The sequence below is a fragment of the Ascochyta rabiei genome, chromosome 21 (genome assembly GCF_004011695.2).
Source record: "Ascochyta rabiei chromosome 21, complete sequence".
Classification (NCBI taxonomy): domain Eukaryota; kingdom Fungi; phylum Ascomycota; class Dothideomycetes; order Pleosporales; family Didymellaceae; genus Ascochyta; species Ascochyta rabiei.
In genome coordinates this window covers 103,204-117,313 of record NC_082425.1, presented here as the reverse complement: position 1 = coordinate 117,313, position 14,110 = coordinate 103,204, and the positions used below count along the sequence as shown (strand labels likewise).

Below are 14,110 nucleotides of genomic sequence, written 5' to 3'. Positions count from 1 at the left end.
GCCTGTTTGTTTGTTTTTATAATATTACGCTTTATAACATGTTATGTTGTATTGCTAACACTAACGTGTTTTATAAGCGAGCGCCGCGTATAAGCGAGCGCCGCACCCTACTAAGTTTACGTACCTCTCCTATCTTAACGTATAATAGCTTAACGCAGCGCTACTATATTAGCTTTAAATAAAGCAGATATCTAGCTTGCTATCTTATCTATTAATTCCTATTAAATATAGAGTAATTGCAATACTGCTGTTGTCTATAACGTGTCTGAACAAACAATCTGCTGCTAACGCGCTAGCAAGCCTACCTGACGTAATTGCTAACCTAACTTAAAGAAGTTAACCTAGATAGAAGAGGAGGTGATAGTCTAGTATATACTTAACTTAGACTAACGTAGATTTAGGCCTACATACGCAGCTATACGTAATATAGCTAATAAGCTACTAGCTACGCGCAGTGCAGGTTAGGTTGGTATCTACTGGCCACGCAACTTTGTTAAGCGTACTAAGAGTCTTATAACGCGTTTTAACTAAGCATATAATAGGCAGAGAGCCCTCTATAAGGATCTAGTCTTAATTAGCTACTAGTTTAAGCTTGTAGAGCAGACAAAGGCCAGGTACAGTATCTGCAATAATAACATCTATAACTTTAACAAGGCTGGCTTTATAATAGGCAAGATTACAACTTAGCTTATTATAACAGGGTTAGAGAGGAAAGGCAGGCTAAAAGCTGTTTAGCCTGGCAATTGCAAGTAGGTAACAGTTATCGCTGCAATCAACGCTACTAGCTAGACAATCCCACCCTTCCTTATCTTTGCTGGCTAATACTACTTGTCTGCCTGGTATAAGGAGGCAGAGATCCTACGCAACTAGGCAATTGCAGTCAGCAATAACAGCTAGACAACTAACAAGCTTAGAGTTAAGTAGCTAAAGCACTTTATTAAGTATACAGAGGCTTAGGTAGTAGGCGCATGTCGCCTGCTTATCCTTAACAGCCACAAGAGCTACTACTCTCTTAAATTTAAGCAGCTCTGTAAGGAGAACAATATCTACACGCTCTGTATGCCGCCTTACTTATTACACCTGCTGCAGCCTCTTAACGTTGGCTGCTTCTTGCTGTTGAAGCGCGCGTACAGTTGTGAGATTAAGAGCCTAATCTGCTACTACATTAACCACATTACTAAGCTTAAGTTTCTACTAGCGTTTAAGGCAGCCTTTGATCAATTATTCACATTAGCTAACATCTGCTCAGCTTTTTAAGGCGCAGGCCTTGTTCCCCTCTAGCTAGATGCTGTTCTATTAAAGCTAGACGTACAGCTCTGTACACCTTCTCCTGCTACTCTTATAGAGACCCTCTAGGAGGCTTGTACGCTAAGCAATATACGTAAGCTTAATACTTAATATTAATATGTAATTATGTACATTAGCATAAGAGCTTATTACCTGCCTTAATTATTAAAGCAATTAATTAGCTTAAAAAGGGCGCTGAGGTAATAATGCTCTCTGCTGAGCTAATAAGCAATCAGATCGCTAGCCTTAAGAAGGCTAATAAGGCAGTATTAGAGCAGAAACAACGCAAGAAAAAGCGTATACAGAAGCAAGGAGTCTTAACAAAGGGAGCTAGCAAGGATATACTTGCTTAACGTAAGGCTGATTAGCAGGTTGCTCGTGAAGAGCGTTAAGGAGGCGAGCAATCAGGCCTTAGCTGCCAGGCTCTTGCGCGCTGTACAAGGTGCAGAGAGACTGGTTATAACTCACGTACGTGTAAGAAAGATACTTTAGATACTGCTTAATCTACTCTATAATTGTCTAACTGTTATGTTATTACGTTGTTGAGATACACGCTTACAGATATGTGCAAACCTGGTGGGGTGCAGCGCTCGCTTGTACGCGGCGCTCGCTTATAAAACACGTTAACTAGTACTAAAGCTGTACTATTCAAGTAGCGTAAAGGCAAAGTAAGCAAGGTATCTAACTAAGACTGTGAACCGACGCCGTAAAGAGCCTGACTGACATTACCGGTACTTGTTTAATCGTAATTCGTAAAATCCACCCTGCTCCTTTTCCTGTCCCTACTCTGCGAGCCTGTTCGTTTGTTTGTACAACATTGGACTTGCCATGTACCTTTACACCCACACACCTAAACAGCTACACCAACTACAACGTCCATGTCCATGTCCATGTCCATGTCAACGCCCAACACTGCTCCCGCCCCAGTTGCTCGGACTGATACTGCTCAACTTGCTGCTGATGGAGCTCTTGCTGAACCAGGCGCTGCTGACGACACTGCCGCCATAGCTACCGCCGAAGCCAAACTTCCACCACTTGCCCTTGCGCTTACTCTTGATGCCGCCGCCGAGGCCGGTAGCGCCGCTCTTCTTGTCTTCGATCTTGTCCTCCCACTTGAGCTTTGTCTCCATGGCGGTGTGGATGCTGTTGATGATGAGGAACGAGGTGGAGCCGATGGCGCGGAAGAAGGCGAGCGCGGCGACGCTCCAGAGGATGAAGGTGAGGTAGAAGTTGTTGGTGACTTTGCGGTTGCCGTATGCTTCCGACACGGACATGGCGAGCACGGCGTTGCTGATGAGCCAGATGACGACCACGTAGGTGCGCACCGCGCGGTAGTAGTCCTCCTGCTGCTGCGACTCGGACATTGGCTTCTCGGGGACTTCGACGCGGTCGCGGAGGTTGCGCAGCGCCTCGTCGTAGCCGGAGTCGATGTCGAGCTGCTCCGACGGCATCTCCAGCTCCACGACGTTGCCGGCTTTGGCTTTGGCGTCGCCCAGGTCCGTCTTTGCGACGTTGTCGCCCTTTGTGCCCCACGTGATGTCGTGCGTGTTGCAGAAGGCGTAGACTTGGAGGGTTGCGATGTAACTCGGCAGCAGCGCAAAGTACTGGGCGGACGAGGTGAACATGTGCCAGGGGTCGAGGTACATGAAGGACATGAGGAAGTAGAGGCCGATCGTGGTCGCTGTCGAGATGATCAAATTGGTGAAGGTGTTGTTTCCAATCGTCTTGGGTGCGTCCGAGTTCTTGAGCTGGTAGACGACGATGTAGATGGAGGCGAAGGTGGTGTAGGCCATGATGATGCCATAGCCGATCATGCTCCAGAGGAACATCTTCTTGGTGCCTTGCGGCCGATTGCCCATGGACAGGATGAACTGCATGCAGATGAGGAGCGTGCACGTGTAGCGGAGGATGTAGAAGATGACTTTGCCGATGCTGTGGCCGAAGGGATCCATCTCCGGGTCGGCGAGGGAGCCGGCGACGAAGTAGAAGGTAAGGTAGAAGTTGGCGAGCGAGAAGAAGGTGAAGAGCAGCTGCACGAACTGGTAGACGAACTCGATGTGGAGCAGGATCTTGCGCCAGATGGTGTGGTCGGTGGACCAGACCTGCTTGAAGTGGAGGAGCGAGTAGACCGCCGCGAAGAAGGCACCGTTGAGCCAACGTCGACGCTGGGAGATGAATTCAGGAACCGAGTCTGGAGCCGTCGTCAGTAGATGCCTTGATTCCGTCTTGGTTTCGTCCAGCGCTCACCAGGCACATCCGTCTCACCCGTGGCAGCCTTGACGTACTTCAAGACCCACTGCTCGCTGCGCTTCGCCACGAGTTCCCAGCACAGAATACGATCCTCGGCGAGGTACATGTTCGCAGTGAAGACATCCGCGTCCTGACCGTGTAGCGTCTCTCCCTTGAAGTACTGACTCAACGGACCGTGGCCTGTGTGGTCGTTTTGCAGGGCGTGGTATCGATACGCGGACAGCGCACCGGGCAGCACGGTGATGTACCCGAACACGGACTCGAGCGGCTTGTCGAGGATGTTTGACATTTTGTACTCGAAGTTCTGGGATGCGACGAGTGGGTTGAGGAGGCCGAGCCAGGCCTTGCCCTTGCCTGCTTTGATCTCGCCAGCGGCTCCGGCGACGGAGGAGTCTGTGTCGAACGCCTTCCACAGATGGTACAGGGCCTTGGGCCCGGGCTTCGTGCCGACGTCGAGCAGGATGCAGATGTTGGGGTTCAGGGCGCGGCCAAAGGCGTTGAAGAACCAGCGGTGGGAGTTGAGCTTCTTGGAGTTGGCTTCCTTGAGGCAGAAGATCATCTGGCACGGCACGATGCCCTTCTCGGCGCCCTTGAACTTGAGGTCGGAGTCGAGGGAGACCTGGGTTGTGTATTCGTAGACGTGGGCGGTGACCTCGCGCTGGTTGACGTGGTTCTTGGCGATGCCCTCCTGGAAGCAGCCCATGGCGGCGATGGCGTCGAGGGTGCGGGGGTGGACCTTGCTGCGTCCGTCGGAGATGATGCAGACGACAATCTTCTGCCAGCCGTCCTTGCCCCAGGTGCGGGACTTGATGCGGGAGCAGAAGTGGCTGATGTTCTGCATGACGCCGTGCATGGTGCGGGTGAAGTCGATCTCGTTCTCGTTGTACATGGTGATGCAGATGAAGAGCTCCGTCTCGCGCGAGCTGTCGATGTTCTGGCGCAGCTTGTAGCCGCGGTCGACAAAGTCGTCGGGGTCGCAGGTGACGGCGGTGTAGCGCATGTGGGTGAACTCGATGTCGTCGCGGCGCGGCAGGAAGCTGTACAGGATGGTGGGGATCTTGCACTCGAGGATCAGCTCGCCGTTGATCAGACGGACCTCCTTCTTGGTCATGACGGCGTCGCGGGCGCCTCGTCGCGGCATGGCGCCCGTGGGTGCCGGGCCATAGTGCTCGCCCTTTTCGTCGACGTTGGTGTAGCCGTCCGTGTAGGTGTCGTCGGACAGGTAGGAGACGCGGGAGTCGAGGTCGGGGCGGCGATCGTACGTCTTGCCGTCGTCGAAGGGGTTGTTGTTGTTGTTGTTGTGGTGGTGGTTGTTGATGTTGTTGTTGTTGTTGTTGTCGTCGTCGTCATCGTCGTCGATGGGAATGGCCGTCATGTTGCTCATGTCTCCCCCAGGCTCCGAGTGGCGCTGCGCGAACAGTGGCTGCGGGGGCAGCGGTCTCCTGGGGCTGCCGGGCCGTGTGGGACTCCCCGGGCGCGGGCTGCCGTCGAGCGTCTCGGGCTCGTACTGGGTCGAGGCGGGCGGGCGGGCGTAGTCGAACGAGGTGCGCGTGGGCGAGTACGGGCGGTCGGGCGAGTACGGACGGTCGGGCGAGTATGGGCGGCGGTAGGGCTGGTAGGGCTGGTAGGGCGGGGAGGCGCCGTCGGTGGGCGGGGGCATGGTGGGCGCCGTGTCGAGCAGCGAGTGCGAGCGCGAGGGGCCGGCCACGGAGGCGGCGGTCGGGTGGTATGCGCGCGAGGGGGCCGCGGTTGGTCTGCGGAGGAGTTGCATTGGTAAGCCATGGTCGTGTGGCGCCAGCTTCGGCTTGTGCGCGTAGAGGGAGTCGCCGAGGCGCGTCTTGAGCGTCTTGCGCCGCGGCATCGCTGGCTGGGGTGGCGGTGCGTGTGCAGTCCAAGTCGACGTCGAGCCCAGCGCCTCGCCCGCCTCGCGCAGGAAGTCGACCAGGCCTGGCTCGGCCGTCTTCTGCGTGCCTGCCTCGGGCGGCGTCATGCGTCCGCTTAGGGCCGCCGCCGTGCTGTGCGCGCCCGTCATGGCGTCTGAAGCCTCGAACGAGCGTCTCCTGGGGGGCAGTGGAAGTGAGGATGCGCAGTGGAAGTGAGGATGCGCAGTGGAAGTGAGGATGCGCAGTGGAGGTGAGGAATGCGCAGTGACACGTCAATCGCGCGTGTGGAAGTGAGGAAGGGGGAGGGAGGTGACGTGACGGGAGGGGAGGTGAGGCGAGGTGACGGGAGGGGAGGTGACGGGGACGGTAGGGGTGACGGGACGGGAGGTGCCCTGGCCTGATCTGGCCACAACAAAGACGGTACTCACTGGTAACTGTCCTCGACGTGTGTCAACAGGCGCATGGTGGAACTCCCTTGCATCGCCGGCAGCAGCTCATCCTCGTCGTATGCAGGCGGCCGTTGGTAGCGCCCGCCCTCGGGCGTCGTGGGCCGGTCCATGCAACGTAGGCACGAAAACGAGCGAGAAATCCAGAAACCAGCACGGGCAGCAGTCGCTCTGGGTACGAAGGGAGACGCGTCGAGGATGGGGTGCAATGGGCTGCGATGGGCTGCGATGGGCTACGATGGGCTGCGAAGCCGTCTCGAGCTGGGTGGGACTGCGCTCTTACGGCGGACGCGCCGGCGTCGTGTGGGCGGCGCCTGTTTGCGTCCTCGCCCGTTTCCCCAGCAACCGCCCCGGGCCAGGTCAGCCCCACCCGCCCGGCCTGGCTTAGCCCGGCGACCACGCATCCCCCATCTGGACGCCCGCAGGCCATCCACCTGTGACTTCTCGCCGTGCAGCCAGTCCGCTGCAGTGGCACCGATGCAGTGCCACCGATGCACTGCCACCGCTGCACTGCCACCGCTGGGGCACACGTCGGACATAGGACGCGCCTGGGGCTCTCAACCTTGCCGTGCTGCAGGTACGCGACCTGCACTTTTCAAAAACAACAATCACACACTCTCACACTCTCACTCTCACACTCTCGCATTCTCGCCTACGGTGCAAGCACGCCCTTGAAATACGCCTCCACACCAACAAACCCATCCTCGTCCAGCGACTCAATGTGCCCCACGTGCTGGTCTGGCCTCGTCACCACCACGCACCCAGCCTCCTTGTCCACCCCGTACTTGCTGTACGCGTCGCCAAATCCCTCGTGGTAGCTGACGTCGTCTACGTACACCGACTCGTAGTCCCACCCCAGCTTGCTGTCGAACGGATGCAGCACGTCGGGGAAGTCCCGCAGCAGTTCCACCTCGGTGCGCTTCGCCGCGTGACACGTGAGGAGCGCAATGTTCTTGTGCACGTGCGGCCCTAGGAACCTGGACGCGGTCAGGTGCTGGCAAAACGCCCTCAATCGTGCCTGCTGCCGGCCTTCGACCACGTTGCCTGCGAAGAGGATGAGGCGGAATCGGCCGTCGCTCCTCAGCTTCTGCTGCAACTCCCACGGCCGTGCGTCCGACTGGTTTAGGACCTGGCAGCTCGGGAACCGCACGCCCAGCTTGATGTTGGACGCCAGCTCCTGTCGCCCAACCACCTTGTCGTCGTGCGAAGACGACACGTCGGTGCCGTCCCCTTGGTCCGCTGAACTACCTGGCTTGGCCACGAGCATGCTCGTGCCGTAATCCACCGACAGGCCAGAGGCAAATATGTTGCCGTCCAAGAAGGCCTGCTTGAAGTCTTTCATGCTGACGCCCTCGTCGTCCATGACGTCCTTGGCCGGCCGACCCGAGAAGAGTCGTGAGAATTTGTGGTCGAACGCGATGAGGTCCTGAGCAACCCTGCGCCGCTCTGACTGATAGGTTTTCAGGATCGAAGGCTGAGCCACGCCTTTGACGACAAGACCAAGCTTCCACCCCAGATTGTACGAATCGTGCATGCTGACGTTCATGCCTTGTCCCGCTGTGCACTCGTCAGTCGCCCCGCATAGTTGCCGGTAGCACTCCCTACGTACCTTTCGGTGAGTGCGTGTGCACTGCGTCGCCCGTCAGGAACACGCGGTCCTGGTAGGCAAAGTGGGTGCCGACTCGCTGCCCAATCTGGTACGCAGTGAACCAGTCGCAGTACTGGTACGTCAACGAATACGGCGCAATGATCTTCTGCGCAGCCTGGATGATGGTCTCAGGCGTGATCTTCGATCGGTCCGCGCGCCCTGACGCGTCTGGCTTGATCTCCGTAAGCTGAATGTACAGCCGCACAAGCTTCTCCTCACGAGGAATCACCATCATCGACCCGGACGATGCGCTGTGAACGGCGCAGCGGTTGCGAATGTCGGGGAAATCGGTGATGGGCACAATGTCCAGCACGCCCCAGATGAAGTCTGTCGGTTCGCCTTCGAGCTGGAATCCCAGCTGTTTTCTTGTCCAGCTGTGCGCCCCATCGCAGCCGACCACGTACTTTGCTCTGACACTCTCCAACCCACCCTTGTTTTCTCTCCCCTTCTGGATCAATTCGTCCGTATCGTCGTCCGCCAGGTTGCTCCTGAACAGTCCGTCGTGCACCGTTTGCCCGTTCGCCTGGGCTGGTGTGGCCTCCTCGTCCGTCAGATGCCTCAGTTGCACCTTGATGGGGTACGTGTCCGCAGAGTGGTCATGGCAACGCTCCTCATCAATTTCCAACGACTCCGGAAGTACCGCTCTCTCGACCCTCAACGCATCTTTGGAGTGCTTCTTGATATGGTCCAGAAAGAACCTCTCAATCCTCCCCTGATGCAGCACGATCTGGGTAAACCTGCTCAGCCCTGGCGGCATATCAGGCACACGATCGCCCCTCCTGAGCACGCCGTCCTCGCCAGGGTTCCACATGCACATTTCGATCATGTGGTTCGCCTCTTTCCACACACGGTCCGCGAACCCGAAGCTGTCGAAAATCTCCAGACTGCGCAGCTGCACGCCGTCGGCTTGTCCAGCGTAGATCTTGGTGCTGCGTTTGTCGACAATGCGGGCCGAGATGCCCATGCGCGCCATCCACGTAGCCATCATCATGCTGTGGGGATATCAGTACCGAGTAGCTCTTGACCTTTACTTGTCGTCTTTGCTCACCCAGCCGGCCCTGCTCCAATAATGAGCCTATCTCTGTCAGTAATACTCGCCTCAGGCTACCGTTATACGTACACATCGCACTTGGACTCCGGAGAGTCTGTGACGGCCATGATGGCGGTTCAAGCTCTATCACGAAATAGCAGGCGGTCCGAAAAGCCAGCCCACAGCAACGATGACAATAAGTGAGACAGCAAAGATGGCAGTCGACGTGTCGACAGCCGGCTCAACAACGACCACTCGCGATGGGCTTGTTATATACATCCTGTACGCCATGTCGCTTCTCCGCCCCAGCACCACTCGGAGGTGCTGGAGCTACGGTGGATAGAGTCAAGCGGAGCACCCGCGTGCTGATACCCCACATCGGGCCAAGCTCGAAATAGCCCGTAGGATGCCAAGCATCATATCCGAGGGTCGTGATTGGTGGTGGTGCCGAGTACCGGTAGTGCGGACGCGCTCGCGTTTGTCAGGTGCTTGTCGAGCAGTGCAGGGATGAGGGGTGGGCGTTGGAGATTGTCCAACCCCCGCAGAGCAACTTGCACACTGACAACTTCTTCCCTGTGAAGACATCCACTGAGCCATGTCGTTCTGCTTTTGCTCAACGTCGACCGTGATCAGGTGGGAGGATGCTTCTCTAGCATGGTGAACAATGACGCATGCACTGCATCAGTGAACTCGACGTCATCGCCTTGTGGTTGACAAATGGTAGCCATGCCGAAGAGATCAAAAGGCGTTGCGTCGCTTGAATTCGTTCTCCTGCAGTCCACTTCTTCTCCACAGGACAATGTCTTGCTCAAACTACAGTTTCAAAACCGCGCTCGTCACTGGTGGAGGCGGCGGCATCGGCAGGGCACTTGCACGGCAACTGATCCAAGACGGAAAGAAAGTCATCATCGCCGGGCGCACCGAGTCGAAGCTGAAGGACTCGGCAGAGGAAATCGGCGCCGCAGCCTACTACGTGCTCGACACGGGCGCCGTCTCATCGATACCCTCGTTCGTGGAGAAGCTCACCGGAGAGCACCCCGACCTCGACTGCCTGATCAACAACGCGGGCGTGCAGCGCCCACTGGACGTCAACAGCATGCAGAGCGCCGAGTTCCTGGAGAAAGCAGACCAGGAGCTCGACATCAACATCCGCGGGCCCATGCACCTCGCTCTGCACCTCCTGCCGCACCTGAAAGCCAAAGACAAGGCGCTCATCGTCAACGTCTCCTCCGTGCTGGGCTTCGTGCCCTTCTCCCTCATCAACCCCGTCTACAACGGGACGAAAGCATGGATGCACTTCTGGAGCATGGCGCTGCGGGCGCAGCTCAAGGACTCCAAGGTGAGCGTCGTGGAGATTGCGCCGCCGACGGTCGCGACGGATCTGCACCGCGAGAGGGAGGATCCAGACGACAACAAGAAGGAGAAGAACAAGCAGGCGCTGAGTGTTGACGAGTTTGTCCAGGAGACGGTCGGCAAGTGGAGGGAGGGGAGGCAGATGATCAGTGCGGGCATGGCGAATGACATTGTGGAGAGCTGGGAGGGGAGTATGGGGAAGGTGTTTGAGAACATGACTTGATTGTCCATAGCAATGATGCAATCAGTGAAGAGACATTGATCGTTGTAGGAATCTCGTCCGTGTGCCAGTCATGTGCAGACGCGCCGGGAGGGCGTGGGGACGCATTGGAGCACGGGCCGCCCTTGACGTTGGTGTTGTTTACATAGTACATGCCACTTTATCTCATCCACATCCGCCCCACAGAGCTTCTTAGCGTCTAACCTAGCTCTAATAAACTCTAGCAAAGTCACGCTAACTCTAGCAGCTAATTAGAGGACGTAGAGGCAGAGCAGGGCAAAGCTCTGCAGAGCGTCTAAGAGTTTTTAGTTTAGTAATATATAAGATACAATTTTGTGTTTATAGGGTATAAGTAGTAATCTTCTACCCTATAGTTGTTACTACTAATACTATTAAATTATATTAGTTTTATGCCTAAATTAGTCTTAAGACCCTAAGATGTTATTTATATATAACTTAGAAAACCTAGCTATATATCCTTAGCTGTTACTACATATTAAGATACTTCCTACTAGCCTACTCTCTAACGTGCTAACTAACATATTTTTACCTTAGTACAGCCCTACTAGTAAGTCTATATTATTGCTAACCCTATAACTTAACAATTCTACTAAACTTATACCTTAGGATAGCTCTAATTCTTTATTAAATAGTAATAATATAGCTAACGCTAGTATACTAAGACAACGTAGATATGTTAGAATAAAGATAAAGTTTAAAAGGATCCTTTAGACGCTATAAAGCGTTAGCTAGTTATTTAATAACTTTCTTAAGGTCTAGGTTAGTTTAACAGACTATTAACAGACTATTAAGGTGTGCTATACTAAGTACTAATTATATACCTAGTAGTATAACATCCTTAATTATATAATTAAACACTTTAGAAAGGAGGATGTTCTAGGTAATAATATAAGGTTTGCAGACAGTATTAGGTTAGAACTAGAGCGCCTAATTATAAGAAAGCTATTTAGCAAATTTAGGTTCCTAGACACTACACCTAATTAAATTAACTACGCTACTGCTATTTAGACTATTAAGACTTATACTCCTTAGTAGTACAGTATATTATAGGTTCTAATAGTAAACTATTACGCCTACTAACCCTTATACGCTGCTGCTAAAGACTACGTTATAGTTAATAAATAATTAGTCTCTGTTACTAGTATAGTATACTTCTCTTACGTAAGATAAAAATTAGATATAATACTAATTATTATAGATCTATATCTTTAGGGGTTAGGAGTACTATAGTGTGTAGTTTAGACGCTGTATAGATTAGGGTTATGTTACTTATACTATAATAGACTTAAGCAGATAAAAAAGCTTAAAGAATATGCTAAGGTATATTATTTTACTTTCCTAGGCTACACCTATATAAGTCTGCTAGAGTTAGAGAAACATACGTAAGCCTGTTTTTATCTAAGAGGCCTATATAAGTCTGCTAGAGTTTACTAGAGTTTACTTAAGTCTATCTTACTGCTAGAGTTTGCTAGAGTCTATCTTATACATCTACTAATAGTAGTCTAATCTATATAACTAAATATTTAGGCTAATTCTATACTAGAAGCTCCTCTAGGCCTAGGCCTTAAACTAATAAGCTGTTGCTGTTTATAATAATATTAACTTTACTAATTATAAGCGCTATAAGCAGGTTTGCTATACTATAGAGTTTTATTCCTTTACTAACGCTGCGTAGGTTGTGTGTAACTAACTACTAGTAAGTAGCCTAACCTAGGATATGCACAACTAGTCTATACCACTAGAGTTTAATAATATTATTACTAGCCTAGGTCTCTGTACTAGTAACAGCTTTACTTATAATATCTTAACGTTCTTTATCTTTAAGGCTGTCTAGCGCCTATATAGTCCTGCTATTCTTAAGGTGTTTAAGGACTATAAGGACATGCTACTATCCTTTCTACTACAGAGTCTACTACTACTGTTAAAGACTTAGTTCTAGCAGTTTGCTAGTATTATAGCAAACAAAGGGACTATTAAAGGGACATACTAGGTCTATAATAGCATCTTCCTTAAACAGCTAGGGCTAACTAAAGACAACAATATTACACTAAGAAGTAATTTTATAAACTAGCTATTCCTTGTATATAGTAACTAGCTTATAGTGTATTATATCTAAAGTGTATAAAACAAATAACAGCATGCTTAGCAGGATTATAACTGTTAAGAGTAGATCCTTAGGGTCCCTGCGTAGTTCTATATCTAGATAAATCTGCTGTACACTATTATACGCACTTACAGCATAGTAGTAGTAGAGGAGTTAAATATTTACATAGTGTATAGCAATGCTTTATAATAGAATAGGTTACAGAATAGTAAAGAGAACGTAAAGTACTATCTTATAGAGTCTATTATTGTATAGGGATTTACTACCTATATAACTACGTTATTCTACAGTGCTATATAATAAGCTAGGTACCTTAATATTAACGTTAATATCTACAGCTAGAAGGAGGACCTCTATGCTGCTATCTAGAAGCTTATAGCTACCTAGTTCCTAGAGTTAGTTAAGGACGTCTAGAACACTACATTTACTAGATTAACTTAGGTAAAAAACACTGCTAATATTAACTTTGTTACTATATGTTAGTTCCTGTAAGAGACTAAGTTGTTCTTAATAGTGTAGCGCGCAGTAAAGTATAGCAATATTAGCATCCTTTAATATATAGTTAACCTACTTATAATTATATTCTTTAGGGCTAGCTAGAGTAACTACAGGCGTACGATGCTGTACTATTAGTGGCTGCTCTTACCTACTAATACAGACGTGCTTTAGCATATAATCCTTACATCTAGCTTAGTTAATTAGTGTAGCTTTAGCAACTCTTTTAAGCCTGTTGACTTGTTACTTAAGCACCTTAACTGTGCTTACAAGATTAACCTACAGAATAATAAGAACTCTACTTATAATATTAAGGTAGTGTTTAAGTAGACTGCCCTTTATAATACCTATATTTAGTTAGTGCGTAATTACGTTAAGGAACAGTTTAGTAAGTAAGCGTCTAGGGCCTACACCTCCCTATCTATAGTTAAAGATATGTTCCTGTTAGCATAGACGTTGTACTCTTATAGATAGTCTACTAAACAGAGTAGTAATTAACTCTCTAGGTTACTTATATATATGTCTCTAGACATCTATACTAAGGGTATGCATAAACTAGAAGTGTAAGTAGTTTAGTTTAACGCTAAGTATATCTATTAATCTGCTATTAGAGTTATACCTGTTGTTAATAATACTAAGGATACTAGCTTTATTAATATTAATAATATTAACTTATAGGAGTACGCTATAGTTATATATAAGGGTTATAATTAGTATAACAACTCTACTATTTAGGTTAAGTCTTAGGAGATAGACATAATTAATTTTATATAGAAGTTAGTGTCTCTCTTACTTAGCAGACTAGAGTAAGTCCTCCTTACTACTAATAGTAGACTTAGTGCCTAGTAAGCACAACGGCTTCTAGAGGACTTTAGACAGGACCTAGGTTAGCCTATTAAGCACAACAGGGTCTAGAGGACTTTAGACAGGACTTAGGTTACTCTTAACTATATCTAGTTTGTCTGTGCTTATAATCCTCTAACAGACACTAGTTATACGCCTATAGGCCCTAAGGATAGTAACAGGTATAAGGTTAGATATGTAGAATAGGCTAATAAGGTTAGTTTATACTATGCGCAGGTGCAGGTTATAGTGTTAATAGAAGAGTAGGATAGTTCTTATAGGCTAGGATTACAGGTATAAGTTAGATCTAGAAGTAATATTTAAGCAGAACAAGGATAGCTGCTGCTAGAGTTTGTAAGAGTTACTAGCGTAAGCGTTAGTTAGCTGCTAGAGTTTAAGATCTGCGCTAGTACCTCCTACAGACTCTAGCAGCTAACTAACGCTTACAGCGTAGTAGGACGCCCTACCTTAGCTAAATCTTCCTGTCCCTACCTGTACTAAACTACTATTATTGCCTAAAGCTATCTAAT

General features: G+C 50.2%; 3 protein-coding genes across 4 annotated transcripts, besides 20 other annotated features; 1 reads left to right on the top strand and 2 right to left on the bottom strand.

Annotated features, from left to right (window-relative positions):
- The first annotated feature begins 30 nt into the window (after positions 1–30).
- Positions 31–1,771: a mobile genetic element.
- Positions 961–1,253: a mobile genetic element.
- Positions 964–1,253: a mobile genetic element.
- Positions 973–1,130: a mobile genetic element.
- Positions 973–1,139: a mobile genetic element.
- Positions 1,378–1,418: a tandem repeat.
- Positions 1,772–1,846: 75 nt separating the features above from the next.
- Positions 1,847–1,917: a mobile genetic element.
- Positions 1,918–2,161: 244 nt separating this feature from the next.
- Positions 2,162–2,188: a tandem repeat.
- EKO05_0010880 (Chitin synthase) lies at positions 2,187–5,979 on the bottom strand (the record flags this gene model as incomplete). Of its 2 annotated transcripts, none has more annotated exons than XM_038943755.1 (3): positions 2,187–3,478; positions 3,535–5,597; positions 5,849–5,979. In XM_038943755.1, the coding sequence occupies 3 exons, from the start codon at positions 5,977–5,979 to the stop codon at positions 2,187–2,189; spliced, it is 3,486 nt and encodes a 1,161-aa protein (XP_038793136.1). The 2 variants fall into 2 exon arrangements, with proteins under 2 accessions (XP_038793136.1, XP_059493850.1); XM_059637867.1 differs by having other exon boundaries at positions 3,535–5,291.
- Positions 4,775–4,819: a tandem repeat.
- Positions 4,820–4,875: a tandem repeat.
- Positions 4,876–4,895: a tandem repeat.
- Positions 5,605–5,687: a tandem repeat.
- Positions 5,707–5,808: a tandem repeat.
- Positions 5,980–6,063: 84 nt separating the features above from the next.
- Positions 6,064–6,115: a tandem repeat.
- A 211-nt stretch (positions 6,116–6,326) lies between these two features.
- Positions 6,327–6,388: a tandem repeat.
- Positions 6,389–6,474: 86 nt separating this feature from the next.
- Positions 6,475–6,506: a tandem repeat.
- A 12-nt stretch (positions 6,507–6,518) lies between these two features.
- Positions 6,519–8,672, bottom strand: EKO05_0010879 (Phenol 2-monooxygenase (NADPH); the record flags this gene model as incomplete). The annotated part of the gene is made up of 4 exons (XM_038943812.1): positions 6,519–7,423; positions 7,476–8,506; positions 8,563–8,589; positions 8,635–8,672. The coding sequence occupies 4 exons, from the start codon at positions 8,670–8,672 to the stop codon at positions 6,519–6,521; spliced, it is 2,001 nt and encodes a 666-aa protein (XP_038793135.1).
- Positions 8,673–9,343: 671 nt separating this feature from the next.
- Positions 9,344–10,120, top strand: EKO05_0010878 (uncharacterized protein; the record flags this gene model as incomplete). The annotated part of the gene is made up of 1 exon (XM_038947336.1): positions 9,344–10,120. One exon carries the CDS (start codon positions 9,344–9,346, stop codon positions 10,118–10,120), a length of 777 nt encoding a protein of 258 aa, XP_038793134.1.
- A 158-nt stretch (positions 10,121–10,278) lies between these two features.
- Positions 10,279–10,706: a dispersed repeat.
- A 215-nt stretch (positions 10,707–10,921) lies between these two features.
- Positions 10,922–11,270: a dispersed repeat.
- Positions 11,271–11,328: 58 nt separating this feature from the next.
- Positions 11,329–11,655: a dispersed repeat.
- Positions 11,553–14,110: part of a mobile genetic element that runs on past the window's edge.